The sequence below is a fragment of the Bos grunniens genome, chromosome 25 (assembly GCF_055505025.1).
Source record: "Bos grunniens cultivar Pamir isolate PY7600 chromosome 25, Bosgru_T2T1.0, whole genome shotgun sequence".
Classification (NCBI taxonomy): domain Eukaryota; kingdom Metazoa; phylum Chordata; class Mammalia; order Artiodactyla; family Bovidae; genus Bos; species Bos grunniens.
In genome coordinates this window covers 40,277,226-40,304,145 of record NC_141189.1, presented here as the reverse complement: position 1 = coordinate 40,304,145, position 26,920 = coordinate 40,277,226, and the positions used below count along the sequence as shown (strand labels likewise).

The following is a 26,920-nucleotide window of genomic DNA, read 5'->3' as shown; positions in this document are numbered from 1 at the left end:
TACTTTCTTCAATTTAAGTCTGAATTTGGCAATAAGGAGTTCATGGTCTGAGCCACAGTCAGCTCCTGGTCTGTTTTTGCTGACTGTATAGAGCTTCTCCATCTTTGGCTGCAAAGAATATAATCAATCTGATTTTGGTGTTGACCATCTGGTGATGTCCATGTATAGAGTCTTCTCTTGTGTTGTTGGAAGAGGGTGTTTGTTATGACCAGTGCGTTTTCTTGGCAAAACTCTATTAGTCTTTGCCCTGCTTCATTCCGTATTCCAAGGCCAAATTTGCCTGTTACTTCAGGTGTTTCTTGACTTCCTACAAGGAAGTAGATGTTAGCAATAAAAGGCATGCAAGGATTAGGATCTGGGCTTTTGCCTGCGAGCGGCATCAGCCCTCTGATCCCCACCTTATTTCTGAGTCTTATTTTTCCTTATTCTTCTGCAGAAATGCTCCCTCAGGTCGGTTCGTTGTTGCGCTGGTCCCAACACTTGGTAGGACTCTGTGGTAAAGAATACGCCTGCCAATGCAGGAGACAAGGGTTTGATCACTGGGCTGGGAGGATCCAAAACGCAGAAGAGCAACTAAGCCTGGGAACCACAGCTACTGAGCTCTAAATCCATCACAATGAGAGGCCCTTGCACAGGCAACACTGGAGAAAAGCCTGCACCGCAATAAAGACCCAGCATAGCCAGAGATATATAAATAAATAAAAGAAGTAGTTTTTAATCACTTATAGGTTTTTGTTTTGTTTTGTTTGGCTGCACTATGCAGCTTGTGGGATCTTAGTTCTCACACCAGGGGTGGAAAACTGCCCCCTCCACAGTGAAAGCCCAGAGTCCTAAACACTGGCCATCCAGGGAATTCCCTATTATTCTCTTTGATGCTTAAATTATTCCAGATTCAACCAGTGGGAGAGCCCTTTCAGGCTAGCATCTTTGTTTATTTTCAAAAATCTCTGTTTATCACAAATCTTCAATTTGAAAATTTTCAATCCTGAAGAAAATTGAAAGTTGAAAGAATAGAACAGGGAATTCCCCAGCAATCCAGTGGTTTAGGATTGCATGCTCTCACTGCCCAGAGCGTGGGTTGAGTCTCTGGCCTGGGAATTAAGACCCCACAAGCCTCACGGCAGGACAAAATAAAATAGTACATTAAGCATCATATATGGATACGGTGATCCATTTGAAAGTCATTTGCAGTTCATATGCATCCACATTGGACTTTGAGCCTTTCCTTATTTTTTGGCACACACATAATGTTCTAGACTCACTCACCTTACTTTTTTTCTGCCCACACCTGGAAACAGCCCTTTCTGTAAGGAATCCTGTTTCCTTTTAGTAGAGAATGGTATTTAGAAACCAAGATCTGGGTGCTAGGTATGCTGAATGCTACTGGATTGTCATTAATTATGGTTTTTGTTTTTTTTAGTTCACTCTAACTTTTAAAATCGCTTACTAATTTATTCTTGTGTCTTGAGTATTCCTTCTCCAATCCTTTGCTTAACTCAGGTCAGTTGATGGAGTGACTCTAGTGGATCATAGTGTTACGTAGGTAGAATAGGGAAAAGGAGTCCAAATTGGCGGTGGCTAAAAGGCAAGGAAGGGAAAAGCCCGAGAAAATAGAACAAAGGAAGGTCAAAGGAAGGTCCGAGGACCAGAGTGAAGACTTCAGGTAGAACAAACAGCACTCCTGGCTAAGCCCAATTTACATAGGGCAGGCCCAGGTGGAGGAAAAAGCAGATAAAAGGAGGAGCCAAAGCGTTTGCTCTCTTTCTCTCCTGCGTGCTGCGCTCTTTCTCTCTCTCTCTCTCTTTCTCTCTCTCCCCCTCCCCTGCGCACTCCTCCACTCTCTTCTCTTTGAGTCTTTGGGTTGGCGTGCCCTCACGCTTTGAGGATGGATTCTCCTGTTATCTTCTAAATAAAATAGAGCTGTAACACTGATTTGCTTAAGAGCTATAACACGGTTTGTCCAAGACCCAAGAGCTGTGACTCGCCGAGGGCTTTAATGTCCGTCACTCCAAATCTTTGTTGTGATGAGACAAAGAACTGAGGAACGTACACTCGCGTGACAATAGTAACTGATATTTATATATTTTGTTTATATATATATATAAAACATATATGTTTGTGTTCTGTGTACATATATATGGAACATATATGTATATGTGTTCCATAGCATTCCTTCCCATTTCTTTCCTTTCTCTTTTCTTCTGGATATATTTGTGAGACTACTCCTTTCCTCCATTTAGTCCTGGTGATAAATTTCCATCACTGAATTCCCGTATGGAATGGCCTGGGTTTATGACACATGTTGACCAGAATACCCCACTTTCCCACCAGGCATGGTTAATTCTGATCTGGGCATATGATTCAAGAAGGATTGATCATAATCTTGCCTAACAACAGTGCCAATAAACTGATAGAAGCGCCCTTCTATGGTTAGTCTGGGAAGACGTGAGTTTGGACGTACTGGTGGCTACCTTCTTGCCACATGGAGAGAGTCTGCAGAGTGAAGACAAACAGAAGCAAACAGAGTAGAGGATAGAGAAATACAGGTCCTGATGTCATTATTTGGGCCCCTGAATCTAGCCCTGTCTGAAACACACAGGCTTTGCAAGAAGAACTTTGGGCTTTGCAGTTACATCAACAAATAGAGTCTATTTCTCCTTAAGCTGATAATCCAGTCACCATTCTCCTCCCCCTCCCCAGATCTTTGATAATTAATTTCGTATGTGGGGAAATTGGCCTATTTTTGGAGATGGAATGTAGAGAACTTGATGTCATAGCATGTATCTGATGGAGATGTGAAGGCTCATTACAGTCCTGAGATTCTTATTTTGAGTTACTGCATGCGTGCTGGGTCACTTCAGCCATGTCCGACTCTTTGCAACCACATGGTTAGCAGCCCGCCAGGCTCCTCTGTCCATGGGAGTCCCCAGGCAAGAATACTGGAGTGGGTTGCCATGCCTCCTCCAGGGCATCCTCCCAACCCATGGATTGAACCCACATTTGTCTGCTATATTGGCAGGTGCGTTCTTTACCACTAGAGCCACCTGGGAAACCCTTTGAGTTACTGGGAGCAGGTTAAAGATGTTTATTAAAATGCCCTAGTTAGCATAGGAAATACATTGATGATCAATAACCCAAGTAGTGGATGACTAGCTAGAAAGTGAAAGTGAAGTCGCTCAGTCGTGTCCGACTCTTTGCAACCCCATGGACTGTAGCCTACCAGGCTTCTCTGTCCATGGGATTTTCCAGGCAAGAGTACCAGAGTTGCTTGCCATTTCCTTCTCCAGGGGGTTTTCCTGACCCAGGGATTGAACCCAGGTCTCCAACATTGCGGGCAGATGCTTTACCTCTGAGCCACCAGGGAAGCAGAAACACTCTGATGTCTAAAGGACCTTTTTTTTTTTTTTCTTTTTTTAAAGGAATTCAACAGTCACTTATGACCCAGGTGTATGGTTTTTATGAGTAACCCTTTAATACTATGAACTCAGGGAAGTAAATTGCAATGCATAAGATTAAAGGCTTTATTTGGCATCTTAAAGCCAGATCTTGCCCTCAGCACAAATACAACACTATGTACTGGACTCAGGAATTCTCTGTTCCTCATTAACATCCGTGTTCTACCAATTTATAAATGAATTCAGCAATGTTTCCTATTTCTACCTCATTTACCCCCAAATTAAAATATAGAATGTAAGATTTTTCCACTGACCCATTGTAAAAATAACTATTGACATATGAAGATAAATATGTGACACTATTTCCAAATGTTATTTATCCCAAACACAGGTGATTAAGCAGAAAACAAAGGGTATAAACATCACAAATAACTTTAACCTTCACCTAGTGGTCATGGTCCTAGCCTAGTGCATTGATGAAGTTAGAGGTCATGGGTGTTTAACATAAATTACCTCATTTAATCTCACAATTCTACAAGGTGATTATTATTTCTCCTTTCTACAGAGAGTGAAAATTTGTAATTCTCTGAAGATCGGTAGCTTTCTCAAAGTCATACAACCGATGATGTGGGTCTGGAATTCAGTACTGATCTAGGTTATCCAAAGTTTAACCCTTATCCAGCTTCATGTGTATTTCCCAGCAAGGCTAGGTGGGGGATAAAATATAGAATTGGGAGTTTTCTCTAGCAGAAGGATTGCGGATGCTGACGATCCCCAAGATTACATCATTTCCAGTGTTGCCAAGTCCTGAAGCAGCAATTATATAACTCTGATGACAGGTCTTTATTACCAGTGTTGGATCCAAAAAAAGCCCACAGAGGAGAGGAGACAGTGACTATCTGCTTGTCTCTAATGAGGCCCTCAGGGCATATGGCCCTAGTGGCCATCTAGTCTCCTGTAAAGAGCTGACCATGTGATACCCAAACATCCTTCTTGCACAAAGGGCTGTGTTTGTGCACCCCATCCCCTTGTTCATGCAGACTCAGCCTAAAAACCCAAAGATGAGTCCCTCTCCTTCAGAAAAAAAATCTCTTGCCAGGTCTAGAAAAGAGAAGCAAACATGGGAATTCTGGGGACCATGAAGACTACATTCTTCCTGGGTAAGAGTCAGATGGGTGGGACTTCATCAATCATTTATTTATTTATTTATGTAAATTTATTTATTGGTGGGCTGCTGTCTATGGGGTTGCACAGAGTCAGACACGACTGAAGCGACTTAGCAGCAGCAGCAGCAGCAAGGTGTAAAGCCTTAAGGGGGCGCTCCTCATTACATCTTCCTTTAGTGACTTTGTAGAAACAGTTCTGAGCTCATCTGCAGTTCTTGCTCGGGTATAGCCAGAATGTTTTATCTGTTTATGAGACTCTGAACTGTGAGGAAAACAAATGGGCTGAGTTTCTGCCAATCCTCTGGGTTGTTTCCATTTTAATTTTAGGAATTTGAGTTAGGGAGCTCAGCACACATAGCCAAAAAGGCTGACTCAGAGCTCTGTAAATTGCTCCAGAAATTTGAGCCCAGGAAGAAGTAGCAGCGATACTATCATTAGTAGCAGTTTTTGATTGATCATTATATCATCCTCAGAGCAGGTGTGCTAGGAACGTGTAACAGCTACAGATTAGAGGTAAGGGAACTAAAAAATATTCTCTAAGGCAACATCACTAATGATATTAATATCAATGACATCAGTACTCTGTTTCAGGGTATATGCTTACTACATGTCAGTCTCTATGTCAACCTTTTACACTTGTGTTATCCAGTACTCATCATAAATAATAAAGTCTCTATTAATATTCCTGTATCTGTAGTGTTTCTGATACTTACATTAAAAAATACATGATTATGGTAGAAAGTTTAAACATACACAAAAATTATGGACAAAACCACTGTCACATTTTCTCAGTGTCCTTCTAGAGGTACAGCACGAGCATAGGGAAACAGCCCTCATTTTGCTAATAAAAGAGGCACAAAACATATCTGGAGAAAAGTGCTAATGCCTCAGCAAGGTTTTAATACCACTGCCTTTTTCCTTGCATTCTTCTTAATTGCCCCATTTTGACCATCATTTCCAGACTTTTGAATTTTTCCTGCTGCTGTCTGCTTTTGGGTCTAGGCTCCCAGCCACATGGGAGAGGCGAACCAGTCGAGAGTCTCTGAGTTCCTCCTCCTGGGGCTCTCCAGGCAGCACCAGCACCAGCAGCTCCTCTTCCTGCTCTTCCTCACCATGTACCTGGCCACAGTCCTGGGAAACCTCCTCATCCTCCTAGCCATCAGCATGGACTCTCGCCTGCACATCCCCATGTACTTCTTCCTCTGCAACCTGTCTTTCGTGGACATCTGCTTCTCCTCTACCACTGTCCCCAAAGTGCTGGCCAACCACATACTCGGGAGACAGACCATCTCTTTCTCTGGGTGTCTGACGCAGATGTACTTTGTTTTCATGTTCGTGGACATGGACAATTTCCTCCTGGCTGTGATGGCCTATGACCGCTTTGTGGCTGTATGCCACCCCTTACACTATTCAGCGAAGATGACCCCCCAGCTCTGTGTCCTGCTGGTCACTGGGTCGTGGATCATCGCCAACTTGAATGTCCTGTTGCACACCCTGCTGATGGCTCGACTCTCCTTCTGTGCAGACAATGCCATCCCCCACTTCTTCTGTGATGTGACCCCCCTCCTCAAACTCTCCTGCTCTGACACACACCTCAATGAGGTGGTGATTCTGACTGAGGGTGCCCTGATCATGATCACCCCATTCGTTTGCATCCTGGCTTCATATGTCCTTATCACCTGTGCTGTCCTGAGGATCCCATCCACAAAGGGGAGATGGAAAGCCTTCTCCACCTGTGGCTCCCACCTGGCTGTGGTGTTGCTCTTCTATGGCACCATCATTGCTGTGTATTTCAACCCTTTGTCCTCCCACTCGTCGGAGAAGGACACTGTAGCTACTGTGATGTACACGGTGGTGACCCCCACGCTGAATCCTTTCATCTACAGCCTGAGGAACAGAAACTTGAAAAGGGCTCTTGGAAAAGTGGTTGGCAGGAAAATGTTTTCTGTCTCAGGAGAGAATCAAAACTGAGCCTCCTCCCCATGCAGATTTATTTTCTTAGTAACTAAGTAGCTGTTGAGCCGTTTTGCCAAGGGCAGTCTGGAAGGAAACGTTGATGGACAGGGAGGCCTGGCGTGCTGCAATTCATGGGGTCGCAAAGAGTCGGACACGACTGAGCGACTGAACTGAACTGAGGGGCATGTAGAAGACAATCACTATTTATTTGTGGACCTAATTCACCTATAACCCTGCTGCATCTACCAAGTAAAGAGACGTGTTTTTTTTTTTTTTAATGACTAACTTTTGAATTATTTTACAACCACATCCAATTTTTTAAGTGGTATGTTTAGAAAGATACAGGTTCCACATATTTTTGAATATTAAAGTCACCTGGAAGTTATGGCCCACCCACTGATGTCCAGGTCCCAGCACAGACCAAATAGATCAGAATCTCTGGATGTGGGGCCCCAACACTGAGGTTTTAGAAATCTCGCGATTCTATTGTGCAGTCAGGATGACGAATCACTGGTCTCCATCATCTTATGCGCTCTCTGTCATGGTGAGTCATAAAGACTGGGTCACAAAAACGCTCACAAGAGTGGTTATGAGACGCAGATAAAGAAACAACCGAGTGAAATATGAGGACTAAAGTCGATAGTAATATTTCAGGTGAGACTCAGAGGCTCAGGTGGACTTTCGGTTCAGAGCTTGGAGAGGCGAAGCGGCGCAGAATGCGGAACCCCCCTGTGAGCATCCTGATTGGCTGTCTGATCTTAGGCGGCGGGGTCATCCGGGCAATTTTTGGTACTAGGAATCCAAATCAACATTTGCCCCTTGCTTTCCTCCCTGGCTAGCAATCCTCCGCCACACCTTCAAACCAAGTCAAATGCCACCTCGTCCTCCACGAACCCTTCTGATTCTCGAGCTCTGTTTTTTCCTTTGGTTTATTCTTCCCCTCCACAAGGATTTCCCACATATTATGAGACAGTCCATACCCAAATTCACATGCTATTCACTTTATTCCCTAGTGTCTGGCACTGCTCTTAGACCAAAGGCAATACTCAGATCTAGCTGAAAGAAAAATAAAAAAAAAGGATGAATGAATGTCGCCTAAACTTTTATCTATTTTGGCTGTGCTGGGTCTTCATTGCAGTGAAGGGGCTGTGTTACCCAGAGGTATATACCATCTTAGTTCCCCAACCAGGGATGGAACCCGCATCTCCCACATTGGAAGGCAAGTTCTTTACCAGTATATCACCAGGGAAATCCTCGCCTTAACTTTTAATTTGAACATTCTTGCTTGAGAAGTTTAAAATTTGCCTCATTTAAAAATCACTTGTTACTTGACAGGTAATACCTACATACTATGGAACATTAAAAAAATCATTAAGAAGAAGATCAAAATAACTTGTAAATTTGCTGCTCCAAGATAACTTCAGTATTACACATGGGAGAAGGCAATGGCACCCCACTCCAGTACTGTTGCTTGGAAAATCCCATGGACGGAGGAGCCTGGTAGGCTGCAGTCCATGGGGTCGCTAAGAGTCAGACACGACTGAGCGAGTTCACTTTCACTTTCCACTTTCATGTATTGGAGAAGGAAATGGCAACCCACTCCAGTGTTCTTGCCTGGAGAATCCCACGGACGGAGAAGCCTGGTGGGCTGCGGTCCATGGGGTCACACAGTCAGACACGACTGAAGTGAGTTAGCATAGCTTTAGAAAAGTTGGCTGCACTTTTCCCATTTGTGTTCTCATTTTCCACCTCCTTCTTCCCATCTCAGTAAAAGTCTTAGAAATTTGATTTTAATGGCCATATAATATTTTATCCACTCATGGATTTGCAATTTATTTATTCATTGACTCTGGACAACTTAAAGTGTCTCTGTGCTATAAATAACACAGCTGTACACTTCCTGGTGTAGACATCTTTGTGTTCTTTAGTGTCACAGTTAGCCTACATACATATTGCCCAAACTTGGAGTAAAAATTAAGGTCATCATTCCTTTATTTCTTCATTATTTCTGTCCCACCCCACCTGATAAAACTGTCAGGAAGTCAGTACCTTTCTCTTGGTGTCAGAGCATCTCAGAAATTCACTCAAAGGAGTCAGTCAGTCTTGCTTTCTGCTGCCAGGTGGAGAGAGAATGGAGAAGTTGGACCCGCCCAAGGCCATGATTGTGTGAGTTGCTAGAACCCAGTGTAGCTACTGAACCTTGATCTTGTTTGATCTCCTGGAGGCCTGTTTTGCTGCAGCATTGATGCTCGTGGCTCACATCCCTTTGGGGTCCACCTCTGGCCTCGGGTCACAGCTATTGGAGGTCAAGTTTATTTTATCCTCCATAAAATTCTGACTCTGCTCCGTGGTGGCTCCATGCATGGGGGCTCCCAACTCCACTCTGTCAAACCAGCTCTGCCCGTGAACACCCAGCTCAGATTTACCCTTCTACCTTTGAGATTCCTGCTGGATCCTTGGGGTCTTTTTTTATGTGGAATGGACTTCAATCAGATTTCTTCTACATCATAGCTGTATCTGTGAATCAGGATTCACATAAGTGTATATGAAGATGATAATATTTGGATATTGATTGATTTGTAAAGTAGTGAACATTTTAACTATTTTCTCTATAATATTTGGATGTTGATTGATCTGTAAAGTAATAAACATTTCAACTATTTTCTCTCTGTATATTAATAGATTTTACCTTTTGATTTGATGCTGGGTTATGGAGGGCATGGGGCTTCATGAATGTTACACATTCATCATAGATTGTATCTGTTAGGAACTGAAAGATCTTTATCCTCTTTAATCCTTTTTTCATCTTAAAGCAGGCTTTAGTTAATATTAAAATCACATCTCTACTTCCTTTCAGCTTGTGTTCATTCATTCTCTCAGACTTTCTAAAATAGTTGACTTGATGAAGGGTTCTTTCCCTGTGTCAGTGTCTTTTTTCTTTTTTTTTTAAGCTTCTAGTACACTAGAGAAAATTAGAATATAATTCTATACTTAGAAAGAATAGTCACTGATGAATGTTTCCATCTCCCATTCCCGGCTACAAATAAAGGAAACAGACTTCCCTGGTAGTCCAGCGGTTAAAAATCCACCTGCCAATGCAGGGGACATGGGTTCCATCCCTGGTCCAGGAAGATTCCACACCTTCCTCGGGGCAACTAAGCCTGTTGCCACAACCACTGATGCCTGCACTCTGGAGCCCAGACTCTGAAACAAGAGAAGCCATGGCAATGAGAAGCCCTCGCAACTAGGGAGTAGCTCCCCACAGCCAGAGAAAATCCCCGTGCAGCAACGAAGACCCAGTTCAGTCAAAAATAAATAAATACATTTATTTAAAAAAACACAAGTATAAAATTAATACATGCTTTGTAAGACACAGTTCTCCATGTGTTTATTGCTTTTCTGCACATTTTGTGACCAGAGACATTCACTTCTTTTGTTCTAGACCATTTGTTCAAGGATGTTTCTATAATGAACAGCACTGGAAGATAGAAACAGTGTGTCTTTCCAGAGCAAAGGGCAGATTTTTCACCATCCAGTGTAGGCAATGGCACCCCACTCCAGTACTCCTGCCTGGAGAATCCCATGGATGGAGGAGCCTGGTGGGCTGCAGTCCATGGGGTCGCTGAGGGTCGGACACGACTGAGCGACTTCACTTTCATTCACTTTCCTGCATTGGAGAAGGAAATGGCAACCCACTCCAGTGTTCTTGCCTGGAGAGTTCCAGGGACAGGGGAGCCTGGTGGGCTGCCGTCTATGGGGTCGCACAGAGTTGGACACGACTGAAGTGACTTAGCAGCAGCAGTGTAATGTATTCTTTTCGGGCAAAGTTCAGCCAGGCTTATCCCCAGTGACAAGATCTGATTTCTTAAGCTGAGGAATCCTCTCCTGTGACACATGCATTGTGTATGCAGGTGGTACTTGTCCTTGTCACATCATTCTCTGAGAATCGGGGCTTAGGAACTGGTGTAAATGCAGGCACTCTGGCTCCTGCCCCTGCTGGGAGTAACACAGGCGTGCCTCATTCTGTTTTGCTACATAGTTACTGCATTTTTTTTTTTTTTTTTTAGCAAATTGAAAGTTGGTGGCAACTCTGTGTCAAACAAGTCTCTTGGTGCCTTCTCCCCAGAAACATTTGCTCACTTTGTGTCTCTGTCCTATTTTGGTAATTCTTGCAATATGTGAAACTTTTTCATTATTATGATAGTTTTATAGTGACATATAATCAGTAATCTTCGATGTTACTACTGCAAAAGATTCTGGCTCTCTCAAGACTCAGATAATGGTTAGCACTCTTTTGGCAAAAAAAGTATTTTTAAAGTAAGGTATGGGGCTTCCCTGGTGGTTCAGTGGTAAAGAATCTGCCTGCCAATGAAGGAGACACAGTGTGATCCCTGGTCTGGGAAGATCCCACATTCTGTGGAGCAACTAAGCCTGTGCACCGCGACTACTGAGCCTCCGTTCTAGAGCTCATGCTCTGCAATGAGAGAAGCCGCCGCAGTGAGGAGCTGCACACCACAACTAGAGAGTGACCCCCACTTGCTGCGGCTAGAAGAAAGCCCACACAGCAACGAAGACCAAGCAGGGCCAAAAATTAATACATATGTAACATTATTTTTAAAATAAAGTAAGGTATGTTCATTTTTTTAAAGACACAATGCCACTGCATAAATAATTGTCTTGCCTACTTTTTGGCCTCCTTGTACCACATGATGATGGTAAAAAATATTGTCTAAGGTTTAGATGTCACTCTTGGGTCAAAACTTGAAGATACTAGAAATGAAGACAGATTAGCATGGCCCCTGCGCAAGGATGACACGCAAATTCGTGAAGCGTTCCATATTTTTTCTGGGAAAAAAAAAGAAATGAAGACAGCACTATGGCGATAAATCCCAGACAAAATTCCCTGAGACCTCAAACCTGGGACCTGGCTGATCTGGGCCTGTGCCCGTAGATGGAGAGACTCAGTTATTAAATCCTTGTTCTTCTCTCTAATGAGGCTCTTGGGGAACTTGGTCCCAATGGCTGTGAAGTTTTTGCAAACACCTGCCCTGTGATTGCCCCAAATATTATTCCTGTGCAGGGGACTAGGACCATGAACCCTGCTCCCCACTCACAGCACCTGTCTGTGTTTCTAAGACATTCTGGTCCTCAAAATGGATGGAAGCACTGATGACCGCTTATCCAGACATGAAGAATGCTTGATGGCAGTAAGCACCAACCTCCCCCAGGTAAGAATACAGCAGTGAAGATACTGATATCTATTAAGACAGGAAATCTTTAAAGGAACCTCCTCTGCTATGTCTTCCAGATGCAGGAAGTTAATAGCAGGAGGTCATGAGTCCATCAGGTGTCACTCAAGATGAACCCAGTAATGATCAACTGTTCCTCTTGTTTCTTTAAGAGCCATGTATGAGTTAGGTGGGTAGGGGAAGAACTGGAGTATTTAAGCAGAGACTATATACTCAAAGGGAGAATGCAATGGCACCCCACTCCAGTACTTTTGCCTGGAAAACCCCTTGCACAGAGGAGCCTGATAGGCTGCAGTCCATGGGGTTGCAAAGAGTCAGACATGACTGAGGGACTTCACTTTCACTTTTCACTTTCATGCATTGGAGAAGGAAATGGCAACCCACTCCAGTATTCTTGCCTGGAGAATCCCAGGGACGGAGGAGCCTGGTGGGCTGCCATCTATGGGGTCGCACAGAGTCGGACATGACTGAAGTAACTTAGCAGCAGCAGAAGCATACAGTCAAAGAGTCATGCTGTGTAGAAGCTTGCCTGTTTTTCAGATTTTTTAAATAAAAATTTCGTCAGTTATGCCTCAATAAATCCTCAATAAAATACAGGGGAGAAAACAATGGTATTTTCAAGATAATAATACACCATCAGCTGATTGTTCATCGGCTTCCCTGGTGCCTCAGTGGTAAAGAATCTGCCTGGCAATGCCTGCCAATGCAGGTTGGATCCCTGGTTCAGGAAAGATCCCCTGGAGGAGGAAATGGCAACCCACTTAAGTATTCTTGCCTAGAGAATTCCATGGATGGAGGAGCCTGGTGAATGATAGTCCATGGAATCGCAAAGAGTTGGACACGGCCTCGCAACTAAACAAGCAGTTGTTTGTTCTATTCACAGCTCTTCCAGACCAGTCAGCAAAGAGTGTCATTCCCCAAAGCAGCCACATGAGGGCTAAAGTCTTAGGCGCTCAGTCGTGTCCGACTCTTTGCGACCCCATAGACTGTAGCCCATCAGGCTCCTCTGTCCATGGGATTCTAATAGCATAAGAATCAGTGAGTCCAATGGGGAAAACATCAGAACTGAGTGTTGGAGATCAGGAGCGTAGGTGGGGTGCACAATGGGAGTAGCAAATCTGTAAACTGATTTGTAAATGTGATCCTGCCTGGAGCTATTGACCCTCCTTGTCTGGGTTTCTGATTTCACTGTTGTCTATTCACCCAGATTCAGCTTAGGAGAGGGGCAAACCAGTCGAGTGTCTCTGAGTTCCTCCTCCTGGGGCTCTCCAGGCAGCCCCAGCAGCAGCAGCTCCTCTTCCTGCTCTTCCTCACCATGTACCTGGCCACCGTCCTGGGAAACCTGCTCATCCTCCTAGCCATCAGCGTAGACTCCCGCCTGCACATCCCCATGTACTTCTTCCTCTTCAACCTGTCTTTTGTGGACATCTGCTTCTCCTCCACCACTGTCCCCAAAGTGCTGGCCAACCACATACTCGGGAGACAGACCATTTCCTTCTCTGGCTGCCTCATGCAGATGTATTTTCTCTTTGAGTTTGCTGACATGGACAATTTCCTCCTGGCTGTGATGGCCTATGACCGCTTTGTGGCTGTATGCCACCCCTTACACTATTCAGTGAAGATGGCCCCCCAGCTCTGTGCCCTGCTGGTCACTGGATCATGGGTCACTGCCAGCTTGAATGCTCTGTTGCACACCCTGCTGATGGCTCGACTCTCCTTCTGTGCAGACAATGCCATCCCCCACTTCTTCTGTGATGTGACCCCCCTCCTCAAACTCTCCTGCTCTGACACACACCTCAATGAGGTGGTGATTCTGACTGAGGGTGCCCTGATCATGATCACCCCGTTCGTTTGCATCCTGGCTTCATATGTCCTTATCACCTGTGCTGTCCTGAGGATCCCATCCACAAAGGGGAGATGGAAAGCCTTCTCCACCTGTGGCTCCCACCTGGCTGTGGTGTTGCTCTTCTATGGCACCATCATTGCTGTGTATTTCAACCCTTTGTCCTCCCACTCGTCGGAGAAGGACACTGTAGCTACTGTGATGTACACGGTGGTGACCCCCACGCTGAATCCTTTCATCTACAGCCTGAGGAACAGAAACTTGAAAAGGGCTCTTGGAAAAGTGGTTGGCAGGAAAATGTTTTCTGTCTCAGGAGAGAATCAAAACTGAGCCTCCTCCCCATGCAGATTTATTTTCTTAGTAACTAAGTAGCTGTTGAGCCGTTTTGCCAAGGGCAGTCTGGAAGGAAACGTTGATGGACAGGGAGGCCTGGCGTGCTGCAATTCATGGGGTCGCAAAGAGTCGGACACGACTGAGCAACTGAACTGAACTGAGGGGCATGTAGAAGACAATCATTATTTATTTGTGGACCTAATTCATCTATAACCCTGCTGCATCTACCAAATAAAGAGACGTGTTTTTTTGTAATGACTAACTTTTGAATTATTTTACAACTACATCCAATTTTTTCTCTTTAAGTGGTATGTTTAGAAAGATACAGGTTCCACATATTTTTGAATATTAAAGTCACCTGGAAGTTACTGCCCATCCACTGATGTCCAGGTCCCAGCACAGACCAAATAGATCAGAATCTCCGGATGTGGGGCCCCAACACTGAGGTTTTAGAAATCTCGCGATTCTACTGTGCAGTCAAGATGACGAATCACTGGTCTCCATCATCTTATGTGCTCTCTGTCATGGTGAGTCATAAAGACTGGGTCACAAAAACGCTCACAAGAGTAGTTATGAGACGCAGATAAAGAAACAACCGAGTGAAATATGAGGACTAAAGTCGATAGTAATATTTCAGGTGAGACTCAGAGGCTCAGGTGGACTTTTGGTTCAGAGCTTGGAGAGGCGAAGCGGCGCAGAATGCGGAACCCCCCTGTGAGCATCCTGATTGGCTGTCTGATCTTAGGGGGAGGGGTCATCCGGGCAATTTTTAACACTAGGAATCCAAATCAACATTTGCTCTTCCTTCTGCCGGGACCCACGCCCCTTGCTTTCCTCCCTGGCTAGCAATCCTCCGCCACACCTTCAAACCAAGTCAAATGCCACCTCGTCCTCCACGAGCCCTTCTGATTCTCGAGCTCTGTTTTTTCCTTTGGTTTATTCTTCCCCTCCACAAGGATTTCCCACATATTATGAAACAGTCCATACCCAAATCACATGCTATTCACTTTATTCCCTAGTGTCTGGCACTGCTCTTAGACCAAAGGCAAAGATCTAGCTGAAAGGAAAAAAAAAAAAGGATGAATGAATGTCGCCTACACTTTTATCTATTTTGGCTGTCCTGGGTCTTCGTTGAGAGGCATATACCATCTTAGTTCCCCAACCAGAGATGGAACCTGTATCTCCCACATTGGAAGGCAAATTCTTTACCCCTAAATCACCAGGGAAATCCTTGCCTTAACTTTTAATTTGAACATTTTTGCTTGAGAAGGAGTTTGAAATTTTCCCCATTTAAAAATCACTTTTGTTACTTGACAGGTAATACCTACATCGAACATTAAAAAAATCACTAAGAAGATCAAAATAACTTGTAAATTTGCTGCTCCAAGATAACTTCAGTATTACACATAAATATAGCTTTAGAGAAGTTGGCTGCAGTTTTCCCATTTGTGTTCTCATTTTCCACCTCCTTCTTCCCATCTCAGTAAAAGTCTTAGAAATTTGATTTTAATGGTCTTATAATATTTTATCCACTCGTGGATGCAATTTATTTATTCCTTGACTCTGGACAACTCAAAGTGTCTCTGTGCTATAAATAACACAGCTGTACACTTCCTGGTGTAGACATCTTTGTGTTCTTTAGTGTCACAGTTAGCCTACATACCTATTGCCCTAGCTTGGAGTAAAAATTAAGGTCATCATTCCTTTATTTCTTCATTATTTCTGTCCCACCCCACCTGATAAAACTGTCAGAAAGTCTAGTACCTTTCTCTTGGTGTCAGAGCATCTCAGAAATTCACTCAAAGGAATCAGTCAGTCTTGCTTTCTGCTGCCAGGTGGAGAGAGAGAACCGGAAGTTGGACCCACCCAAGGCCATGATTGTGTGAGTTGCTAGAACCCAGTGTAGCTACTGAACCTTGATCTTGTTTGATCTCCCGGAGGCCTGTTTTGCTGCAGCATTGATGCTCGTGGCTCACATCACTTTGGGGTCCACCTCTGGCCTCGGGTCACAGCTATTGGAGGTCAAGTTTATTTTATCCTCCATAAAATTCTGACTCTGCTCCATGGTGGCTCCATGCATGGGGGCTCCCAACTCCATTGTGTCAAACAAGCTCTGCCCATGAACACCCAGTTCAGATTTACCCTTCCACCTTTGAGAATCCTGCTGGATCCTTGGGGTCTTTTTTATGTGGAATGGACTTCAATCAGGTTTCTTCTACATCATAGCTGTATCTGTGAATCAGGATTCACATAAGTGTATATGAAAATGATAATATTTGGGTATTGATTGATTTGTAAAGTAGTGAACATTTTAATTATTTTCTCTATAATATTTGGATGTTGATTGATCTGTAAAGTAATAAACATTTCAACTATTTTCTCTCTGTATATTAATAGATTTTACCTTTTGATTTGATGCTGGGTTATGGAGGGCATGGAGCTTCACGAATGTTATACATTCATCATAGATTGTATCTGTTAGGAACTGAAAGATCTTTATCCTCTTTAATCCTTTTTCATCTTAAAGCAGGCTTTAGTTAATATTAAAATCACATCTCTATTTCCTTTCAGCTTGTGTTCATTCATTCTCTCAGACTTTCTAAAATAGTTGACTTGATGAAGGGTTCTTTCCCTGTGTCAATGTCTTTTTGTTTTTAAGCTTCTAGTACACTAGAGAAAATTAGAATATAATTCTATACTTAGAAAGAATAGTCACTGATGAATGTTTCCATCTCCCATTCCCGGCTACAAATAAAGGAAACAGACTTCCCTGGTAGTCCAGCGGCTAAAAATCCACCTGCCAATGCAGGGGACATGGGTTCCATCCCTGGTCCAGGAAGATTCCACACCTTCCTCGGGGCAACTAAGCCTGTTGCCACAACCACTGATGCCTGTACTCTGGAGCCCAGACTCTGAAACAAGAGAAGCCATGGCAATGAGAAGCCCTCGCAACTAGGGAGTATCTCCTGCTCTCCACAGCCAGAGAAAATCCCCGTGCAGCAACGAAGACCCAGTTCAGTCAAAAATAAATAAATACATTTATTTTTTAAAAAATCACAAGTATAAAATTAATACGTGCTTTGTAAGACACAGTTCTCCATGTGTTTATTGCTTTTCTGCACATTTTGTGACCAGAGACATTCACTTCTTTTGTTCTAGACCATTTGTTCAAGGATGTTTCTATAATGAACAGCACTGGAAGATAGAAACAGTGTGTCTTTCCAGAGCAAAGGGCAGATTTTTCACCATCCAGTGTAGGCAATGGCACCCCACTCCAGTACTCCTGCCTGGAGAATCCCATGGATGGAGGAGCCTGGTGGGCTGTAGTCCATGGGGTCGCTGAGGGTCAGACACGACTGAGCGACTTCACTTTCATTCACTTTCCTGCATTTGAGAAGGAAATGGCAACCCACTCCAGTGTTCTTGCCTGGAGAGTTCCAGGGACAGGGGAGCCTGGTGGGCTGCCACCTATGGGGTCGCACAGAGTTGGACACGACTGAAGTGACTTAGCAGCAGCAGTGTAATAAATGTATTCTTTTCGGGCAAAGTTCAGCCAGGCTTATCCCCAGTGACAAGATCTGATTTCTTAAGCTGAGGAATCCTCTCCTGTGACACATGCATTGTGTATGCAGGTGGTACTTGTCCTTGTCACATCATTCTCTGAGAATCGGGGCTTAGGAACTGGTGTAAATGCAGGCACTCTGGCTCCTGCCCCTGCTGGGAGTAACACAGGCGTGCCTCATTCTGTTTTGCTACATAGTTACTGCATTTTTTTTTTTTTAGCAAATTGAAAGTTGGTGGCAGCTCTGTGTCAAACAAGTCTCTTGGTGCCTTCTCCCCAGAAACATTTGCTCACTTTGTGTCTCTGTCCTATTTTGGTAATTCTTGCAATATGTGAAACTTTTTCATTATTATGATAGTTTTATAGTGACATATAATCAGTAATCTTCGATGTTACTACTGCAAAAGATTCTGGCTCTCTCAAGACTCAGATAATGGTTAGCACTTTTTTGGCAAAAAAAGTATTTTTAAAGTAAGGTATGGGGCTTCCCTGGTGGTTCAGTGGTAAAGAATCTGCCTGCCAATGAAGGAGACACAGTGTGATCCCTGGTCTGGGAAGATCCCACATTCTGTGGAGCAACTAAGCCTGTGCACCGCGACTACTGAGCCTCTGCTCTAGAGCTCATGCTCTGCAACGAGAGAAGCCCCTGCAATGAGGAGCTGCACACCACAACTAGAGCGTGGCTCCCACTTGCTGCGGCTAGAAAAAAGCCCACACAGCAACGAAGACCAAGCAGAGCCAACAATTAATACATATGTAACATTATTTTTAAAATAAAGTAAGGTATGTTCATTTTTTTAAAGACACAATGCCACTGCATAAATAATTGTCTTGCCTACTTTTTGGCCTCTTTGTACCACACGATGATGGTAAAAAATATTGTCTAAGGTTTAGATGTCACTCTTGGGTCAAAACTTGAAGATATTAGAAATGAAGCCAGCACTATGGTGATAAATCCCAGACAAAATTCCCTGGGACCTGGCTGATCTGGGCCTGTGCCCGTAGATGGAGAGACTCAGTTATTAAATCCTTGTTCTTCTCTCTAATGAGGCTCTTAGGGAATTTGGTCCCAATGGCTGTGAAGTTCTTGCAAACACCTGCCCTGTGATTGCCCCAAATATTTTTCCTGCACAGGGGCCTAGGACCATGAACCCTGCTCCCCACTCACAGGACCTGTCTGTGTTTCTAAGACATTCTGGTCCTCGAAATGGATGGAAGCACTGAAGACCGCTTATCCAGACATGAAGAACGCTTGATGGCAGTAAGCACCAACCTCCCCCAGGTAAGAATACAGCAGTGAAGACACTGATGTCTATTAAGACAGGAAATCTTTAAAGGAACCTCCTCTGCTATGTCTTCCAGATGCAGGAAGTTAATAGCAGGAGGTCATGAGTCCATCAGGTGTCACTCAAGATGAGCCCAGTAATGATCAACCGTTCCTCTTGTTTCTTTAAGAGCCACATATGAGTTAGGTGGGTAGGGGAAGAACTGGAGTATTTAAGCAGAGACTATATACTCAAAGGGAGAATGCAATGGCACCCCACTCCAGTACTCTTGCCTGGAAAATCCCATGCACAGAGGAGCCTGGTAGACTGAAATCCATGGGGTTGCAAAGAGTCAGACATGACTGAGGGACTTCACTTTCACTTTTCACTTTCATGCATTGGAGAAGGAAATGGCAACCCACTCCAATATTCTTGCATGGAGAATCCCAGGGACGGAGGAGCCTGGTTGGCTGCCATCTATGGGGTTGCAGAGTCAGACACGACTGAAGTAACTTAGCAGCAGAAGCAGCATATAGTCAAAGAGTCATGCTGTGTAGAAGCTTGCCCATTTTCAGATTTTTTAAATAAAAATGTCGTCAGTTATGCCTCAATAAATCCTCAATAAAGCACAGGGGAGAAAGCATTGGTATTTTCAAGATAATAATACACCATCAGCTGATTGTTCATTGGCTTCCCTGATACCTCAGTGGTAAAGAATCTGCCTGGCAATGCCTGCCAATGCAGGTTGGATCCCTGGTTCAGGAAAGATCCCCTGGAGGAGGAAATGGCAACCCACTTAAGTATTCTTGCCTAGAGAATTCCATGGATGGAGGAGCCTGGTGAATGATAGTCCATGGAATCGCAAAGAGTTGGACACAGCCTTGCGACTAAACAAGCAGTTGGTTGTTCTATTCACGGCTCTTCCAGACCAGTCAGCAAAGAGTGTCATTCCCCAAAGCAGCCACACGAGGGCTAAAGTCTTAGGCGCTCAGTCGTGTCCGACTCTTTGCGACCCCATAGACTGTAGCCCATCAGGCTCCTCTGTCCATGGGATTCTAATAGCATAAGAATCAGTGAGTCCAATGGGGAAAACATCAGAACTGAGTGTTGGAGATCAGGAGCGTAGGTGGGGTGCACAATGGGAGTAGCAAATCTGTAAACTGATTTGCAAATGTGATCCTGCCTGGAGCTATTGACCTTCCTTGTCTGGGTTTCTGATTTCACTGTTGTTTCTTCACCCAGATTCAGCTTAGGAGAGGGGCAAACCAGTCGAGAGTCTCTGAGTTCCTCCTCCTGGGGCTCTCCAGGCAGCCCCAGCAGCAGCAGCTCCTCTTCCTGCTCTTCCTCACCATGTACCTGGCCACCGTCCTGGGAAACCTGCTCATCCTCCTAGCCATCAGCGTGGACTCCAGCCTGCACATCCCCATGTACTTCTTCCTCTGCAACCTGTCTTTTGTGGACATCTGCTTCTCCTCCACCACTGTCCCCAAGGTGCTGGCTAACCACGTACTCAGGATCCAGACCATCTCTTTCTCTGGGTGTCTGACACAGATGTACTTTGTTTTCATGTTTGTGGACGTGGACAATTTCCTCCTGGCTGTGATGGCCTATGACCGCTTTGTGGCTGTATGCCACCCCTTACACTATTCAGCAAAGATGACCCCCCAGCTCTGCGCCCTGCTGGTCACTGGGTCATGGATCACTGCCAGTCTGGATATGCTCTTGCACACCCTGCTGATGGCTCGACTCTCCTTCTGTGCAGACAATGCCATCCCCCACTTCTTCTGTGATGTGACCCCCCTCCTCAAACTCTCCTGCTCTGACACACACCTCAATGAGGTGATGATACTGACTGAGGCAGCCCTGATCATGATCACCCCGTTCGTTTGCATCCTGGCTTCATATGTCCTTATCACCTGTGCTGTCCTGAGGATCCCATCCACAAAGGGGAGATGGAAAGCCTTCTCCACCTGTGGCTCCCACCTGGCTGTGGTGTTGCTCTTCTATGGCACCATCATTGCTGTGTATTTCAACCCTTCATCCTCACATTCTTCTGAGAAGGATACTGTAGCTACTGTGATGTACACGGTGGTGACCCCCATGCTGAATCCTTTCATCTACAGCCTGAGGAACAGGGACTTGAAAGGGGCCTTGCAAAAAGTGATTGGCAGGAAAACATGCTCTTCTTGATGATGGTACCATAGATCTTTCATTGGCAGTTGTGTAAATCTTTGCCAATTCCCTGAAATGTAGCAATCTGTCAGTGTCTACAAAGAACTCAGAATAAAGAAATACTCTCAGCAGATACTTAGCAATGACCTGGGACTTAAGTACAACCCTTTAAACAGGTAATTGCATTTATTTCTAGTTACTGTATTTTAAATTACTTTGCCAAAAGGTCGTTTTCATTTCTAAGTGATCACTTTTAAAAGTTACACATAACAAATATTTTTGCATTTCCCTTCTGGAAATATTCTCAGAAACCACTATTGGTTTTCAATCTCGGATGTTTGATATTATCAGCCATGGAGCTTTGAAAGTGTATATACTAATGCTGGGCTAAACCTTGACCAATTAAATTAGTATCTTTGTGCTGGGACTTGGGCATTAGTTATTTTCCCCCCTAAAGTTTCCCTAGGGGTTCTAATGCACTTACAAAAAATAGTTTTATTTATTTAGTTTTTGGCTGTGGTGGGTCTTCCTTGCTGCAGTTGGGCTTGCTCTAGTTGTGGCGAGCAGGGGCTGTTCTTTATTGTGGCATGTGGACTTCTCATTGCAGTAGCTTCTCTTGCTGCAGAGCAGAGGCTCTAGGTGTCCTGGCTCAGTAGTTATGGCACATGAGCTTTGTTGCTCCATGGCATGTGGGATCTTTCTGAATCAGCAGTCTAACCATTGTCCCTTGCTTGAAGGTGTATTCTTAACCACTAGACCACCAGGGAACCCCAATGTACTTTCTCGGTTGGCAATCAGCTGAGTGACTGGAGCGATGCATTTACAAGCACCATCTGGATTGCTGGCAGTAAGCAACCTAAGGATCCACAGGGTTGCTGCAGCCAGACAGTGGAATGAATTCTCCCTCAGAACATTCAGAAGGAAGCAACCTTGCCAACACCTGGATTTTGGACTTCTAGTCTCCAGAGCTGTGAGATAAATTTCTGTTGTTTAAAGCCATCTAGTTTGTGGCACTTTGTTACAGCAGCCCTTGGAATCTAATATGGTATCCCCACAGAATTGCTTGCCTTTTCCTGTATAACTGTCTTCTGCAGTTTTTTTGCATTCTTCTTGGGTCTTCCATTCTGGCAATAAGGATTGGGTCATCTTTTTTGAAATTGTGAAGAAGTAAGAAATTTATGCAAGTTTTGCTGTTGCACTCCAAAGTGCAAAAATTGCAGCCGTTGTGTGTAATGAGTGCTTAGTTAAGATGGATGGCATTTCATTTGTACACTCAGCGTTGGGCACTGGGTCTGGTTCATGTAAAGTGTAGCATGTTTCATGAAGAATGAGTAAGTAGCTTAAATCAATTTCCTTGAAGTAATTATTTTGTTTTTTCATTCTCATGCTCCCTACCTCAGTTAGACTGTATCTCCACTAGTGCAAGGACCAAGTTTTTAATTTTTTTTCAATTGGCATGTAGTGGTTGCTCTAGAATTATTATTTGCCTAAATAAATGATTATATGACTGAATCAATATGGGGAAGTCACTGGAGAGGTAGATGAGAAAGTTTCCTGAAGGAGTTGATGGGTTTGGCTCAGATCTCCACCACCTTTCAAGTGTTATGGAAGCCTATATACATGTTTTAATGTAGTTTTTAATGGTTAATTTTTTCCAAAACATTTTCACAAAAATTAACCCTCTTGTCCTGCTTTCTGTAATTTTTCACTTCTCTCCTTGAGCCCCCACCATCCCCTCTCTTGACTCCCTCATCTCCCTTCAAAAGGCCCAATAACCTCTGCAGAAACTGTGCTCAAGCTTCTTCCCTTGCTGTCAGTACACTAGTCCCCCACCCCCTGCCCCGTTATTCACAGTTTCACTTTCTGCAGTTTTAGCTACTCATGGTCAACTGTGGTTTGAAAAATATTAAATGAAAAATTCCAGAAATAAACACTTCATAAGTTCTCAGTTTCACACGATTACGCGTAGCCTGATGGAATTTAATGCCACCTCTGCTCTGTCCAGCCCAGGACGTGAATTATCTGTTCATGCAGCACATCCTGACCATTAGTCACTTAGCAGTTCTCTGGGTTTTCAGGTCAACTGTCCTGGTATTGCAGTGCTTGTGTTCAAGTCACCCCTTATTTTACTTATTAACAGCCTCAAAGTACGAGAGTAGTGATTCTGGAAATTCAGATTCACCAAAGAGAAGCCATAAAGTGCTTCTTTTAAGTAAAAAGATCGAAGTTTTCAACCTGATAAGGAAAGGATGAAAAAAATATGCTGAGATTGCTAAGATCTACCATAACAATCTTTTTTGAAATTGTGAAAAAGTAAGAAATTTGGAAGGACTGATGCTAAAGCTGAAACTCCAGTACTTTGGCCACCTCATGTGAAGAGTTGACTCATTGGAAAAGACTCTGATGCTGGGAGGGATTGGGGTCAGGAGGAGAAGGGGATGACAGAGGATGAGATGGCTGGATGGCATCACTGACTTGGTGGATGTGAGTCTGAGTGAACTCCGGGAGTTGGTGATGGACAGGGAGGGCTGGCGTGCTGCGATTCATGGGGTCGCAAAGAGTCAGGCATGATTGAGTGACTGAACTGAACGGAAGAAATTTGTGCAAGTTTTGCTGTTTCACTCCAAAGTGCAAAAATTACAGCCATTGTGTGTAATGAGTGCTTAGTTAAGACGGAATGGCATTTCATTTGTACATGATATTTTGAGAGAGACAATATTCACATAATTTTATTACAATGTGTGTGCTCAGTTGCTCAGTCATGTTGGACTCTTTGGGACCTGGTGGACTATAGACTGCCAGGTTCCTCTGTCAATGGAATTTTTCAGGCAAGAATACTCGAGTGGGTTGCCATTTCCTTCTCCATTTATTACAGTATATCACTGTAAGTGTTCTATCTTATTAATTTTATTGTTAATATCTTATTGTGCCTATTTTATAAATTAAACTGTATCACAATTATGTTAGTACAAGAAAAATACTATATAGACGGTTCAGTAGATCCATAGTTTCAGGTATTCACTGGGGGTCTTGGATCATACCCCCCAAGGATAAGGGGGAATCATTGTAAGTACTGAACAGAGTCGGCTTCACCACTTTAACTAATGTCTGGTTGATGTTTGTATTTGACACTAAGTTCAGTGGAATCAAACATCAGTAATATTTTCAAAATCTAGTTCTCTTCCTATTTTGGCTTCAAGAAAGAACTGCCGTCTTAGATATTTTCTCTTGATCAACGGAAGCTCTATTTACTGAGTTTGTCTTTAAACTTTGATATTTTGTTCCAAGATTTTTTTGCATTGATTTCGCTTTGAAAAAACACCGCATCGATACTCTGGTTTCTTTTCAGAACATTTAACTCTTTCGCCTTTTATTAAAGATTTCTGCAGAAAGGAACAATTCTGAGTTTTTACCCAACTTTTTGAGGCCCTGCACTTGCAAGGCGAAAAAAAACAGAACAACAAAAACCCCACTGCACTGAAATACGCTTTACTTTGGACGTTAAGCTTTCGGGGGTCCCGGGAGTTTTCCATCTCCAGCACCCACAACCCCACCTCGGTGTTAAGGAGTCTGCTGCCCTTTACAGGGCGTCCCTATGCACGCCCCTCACGCGCATGCGCAGGGCAGGAGGTGCGGACACGGTGTGACCTCTTCCCGGAAGCACTGAACAGGCCCTCGACTGGGCCAGTCAGAGGCGGCGTGGACAGGCTTGCCTTGCTCCGCCCCTTGCCGCTCCGCACCCACGTGCTCCTGCCCAATTAGATAGGCGGGAGGCGGAGTCTCAGCTCTGCGCGGTCTCCTTGGGAAAGAGGGGCGGATTCTTTCACCGGAAGTACCGCAGGCTGGGACCTCCGGTGTGGAGCGGATGTTCAGCGATGTAGTTAGTGGTTCTGCCTTGACCTCAAAATGCTGCAAAGAGGCCCTCTGGGGTTGGTGCCTGCTAAATCTGGGCAACTGGTGGATCCCATGAGGCTTCCACACGTCACCTAGTCCCGGTCCTTTAGGTCTCTGTTCAATCTCTCTGGAGTTCCCGGTTAGGATGGGTCCCGAGGTTTTCAGGATTCCTGTCTCCTACTAACAGAGCCTGAAACTCTAGGAAGTCAACGTCTGAGTTCCAATCTGGATGTCCTTTCAAAAGGCAAGGTGGACTGGGAAACCAGCACCGCAAAAACCGGTGTACCCTATTCGGGGTAAGGGCTCCTTTTACTCCATTGCTGAGGGCTTGCTACCGCCCAGTGTGATCCGAGGACCTGGCGTCACTGCCTGGGCGATTGTTAGGAATGCCTAAGCTCAGGCTCCATCCCAGACTTTCTGAGTCAGAACCTTCACTTTAAAAACATTCTAGATGATTTCTGTGCAGGTTAATTTTTGAGAATCTCTGCCTTCGGCTTCCCGAGATTTCTAGTCTAGGAGGCAGTGTTGATGTATATAATTGCTTCTGCTACTACTTAATCAAGATGACATAAGGAAAGTGATGGTGAGGGGTGATATAAATACAGTTTATGGTGAGCATGGTTATTTGGGAATGTGCAGAAGCAGTCAGGAAAGGGAAACTGATGTACACGAGGACGTGCTTAATCAACCTGAAGTCGAAAGACTGATAGCATATGTGTTAGGGATGAATGAATCTATTCATCAACTTGGCATCCCACCAACATCGTTTCTAACCAAGGAACTCACTTTATAGTAAAAGGAATGCGGTAGCCAGTTGTCAGGATAGTCCTGGGCAATCCTGCTGCTGCTAAGTCGCTTCAGTCGTGTCCGACTCTGTGCGACCCCATAGACGGCAGCCCACCAGGCCCCACCGTCCCTGGGATTCTCCAGGCAAGAACACTGGAGTGGGTTGCCATTTCCTCCTCCAATGCATGAAAGTGAAAAGTAAAAGTGAAGTCACCCAGTCGTGTCCGACTCTTAGCGACCCCATGGACTGCAGCCTACCAGGCTCCTCCATCCATGAGATTTTCCAGGCAAGAATACTGGAGTGGGTTGCCATTGCCTTCTCCGTGGGCAATCCTAGTCTTGTGTAATCTCTTCACACAGTGAATTGGGCTGATTTATGTCTCAATGTACTGGGGCTTCTGTAACAAAATATCATGGACTGGGTAGCTTGTGCATAACAGAAATTTATTTGGGGGACTTCCCTGGTGGTCCAGTGGCTAAGACTCCACAAGCTCTCAATGCAGGGTGCCTGGGTTCAATCCCACATGATGCAACTAAGAGTTCAAATGCCTCAACCGACCCCACATAATTCAGTTAAGATCTGATGCAACCAATACATTTCTTTGAAAAGAAATTTATTTTTCACAGTTCTTGAGGCTAGAAAGTGTAAAATCAAGATCCTGGCACGTTTGTTGTGTGGTGAGAGCACACTTCCTGGATCATAGATGGCAGTTCTACTGCATATGGTAGAAGGGACAAGGGAGCTGTTTCAGGGCTCTTAGAAGGGTGCTGATCCTGTTGGCGAAGGCTCTGCCCTCATGAGCTAATCACCTTCCATAGGCTTCATCACCTGAGGATTAGGATTTCAACATACAAATTTTGCTGGGACATTCGGTCTGCAGCACTGTGTGAGTTATAGGTTTTTACGGAAATGATGCTGTGTGACTTCTAGAGGTCAGTATTAAAGATACTGTGGCTTCTATGCTGCTGTCTTGAATCACTTGCTCGGGGGGAAATGAGCCCCTCTGTTGCAAGGACATATCAAGTTAGCTCCCTGGAGAACTCCACACGAGGAACTGAGGCTTCCTGCCAATAGCAATGTGTGAGCAAGCCATCTTGGACGCTCATCCTCCACCACAGTTGAGCTTTCAGATGACTGAGAATCTGCAGATAACTGCAGTCTTATGAGAGGCCCTGATCCTGAACCATTCCACTAAAACATTCATGACTGGATTCATGACCTATAGGAACTGTGTGATATAAATGTTTATTGTTTTAAGTTGCAAAGTTTTGATATAACTTGTTACTTGACCACAGATA

The 26,920-nt window shown here is 44.3% G+C and overlaps 3 protein-coding genes, 1 non-coding gene and 1 pseudogene across 4 annotated transcripts; all 5 read left to right on the top strand.

Moving 5' to 3' along the window:
• The first annotated feature begins 3,399 nt into the window (after window positions 1-3,399).
• LOC147345550 (olfactory receptor 1F1-like) lies at window positions 3,400-6,896 on the top strand. The gene has a single exon (XM_086376132.1). It carries the CDS (start codon window positions 5,576-5,578, stop codon window positions 6,530-6,532), a length of 957 nt encoding a protein of 318 aa, XP_086232258.1. The 5' UTR covers window positions 3,400-5,575; the 3' UTR covers window positions 6,533-6,896.
• A 3,670-nt stretch (window positions 6,897-10,566) lies between these two features.
• LOC147345548 (olfactory receptor 1F1-like) lies at window positions 10,567-14,201 on the top strand. Its single transcript, XM_086376135.1, has one exon. It carries the CDS (start codon window positions 13,082-13,084, stop codon window positions 13,937-13,939), a length of 858 nt encoding a protein of 285 aa, XP_086232261.1. The 5' UTR covers window positions 10,567-13,081; the 3' UTR covers window positions 13,940-14,201.
• Window positions 11,265-11,361, top strand: LOC147345549 (U6 spliceosomal RNA; annotated as a pseudogene).
• A 4,510-nt stretch (window positions 14,202-18,711) lies between the features above and the next one.
• LOC147345547 (olfactory receptor 1F1-like) lies at window positions 18,712-21,074 on the top strand. Its single transcript, XM_086375603.1, has 2 exons — window positions 18,712-18,786; window positions 20,012-21,074. The coding sequence occupies exons 1-2, from the start codon at window positions 18,712-18,714 to the stop codon at window positions 20,957-20,959; spliced, it is 1,023 nt and encodes a 340-aa protein (XP_086231729.1). The 3' UTR covers window positions 20,960-21,074.
• A 3,196-nt stretch (window positions 21,075-24,270) lies between these two features.
• On the top strand, window positions 24,271-24,386 carry LOC147345546 (U5 spliceosomal RNA). The gene has a single exon (XR_015155119.1). It is a non-coding gene; the product is annotated as a U5 spliceosomal RNA (small nuclear RNA).
• The last annotated feature ends 2,534 nt before the right edge of the window (window positions 24,387-26,920 follow it).

Excerpts from the sequence above, each read along its gene's own strand:
- LOC147345550 (XM_086376132.1), top strand. The coding sequence starts at position 5,576 with ATGGGAGAGGCGAACCAGTCGAGAGTCTCTGAGTTCCTCCTCCTGGGG.
- LOC147345548 (XM_086376135.1), top strand. The coding sequence starts at position 13,082 with ATGTACCTGGCCACCGTCCTGGGAAACCTGCTCATCCTCCTAGCCATC.
- LOC147345547 (XM_086375603.1), top strand. The coding sequence starts at position 18,712 with ATGGATGGAAGCACTGAAGACCGCTTATCCAGACATGAAGAACGCTTG. Across the intron at positions 18,787-20,011 it reads TAAGCACCAACCTCCCCCAG|ATTCAGCTTAGGAGAGGGGC; the intron begins GTAAGAATACAG and ends TTCTTCACCCAG.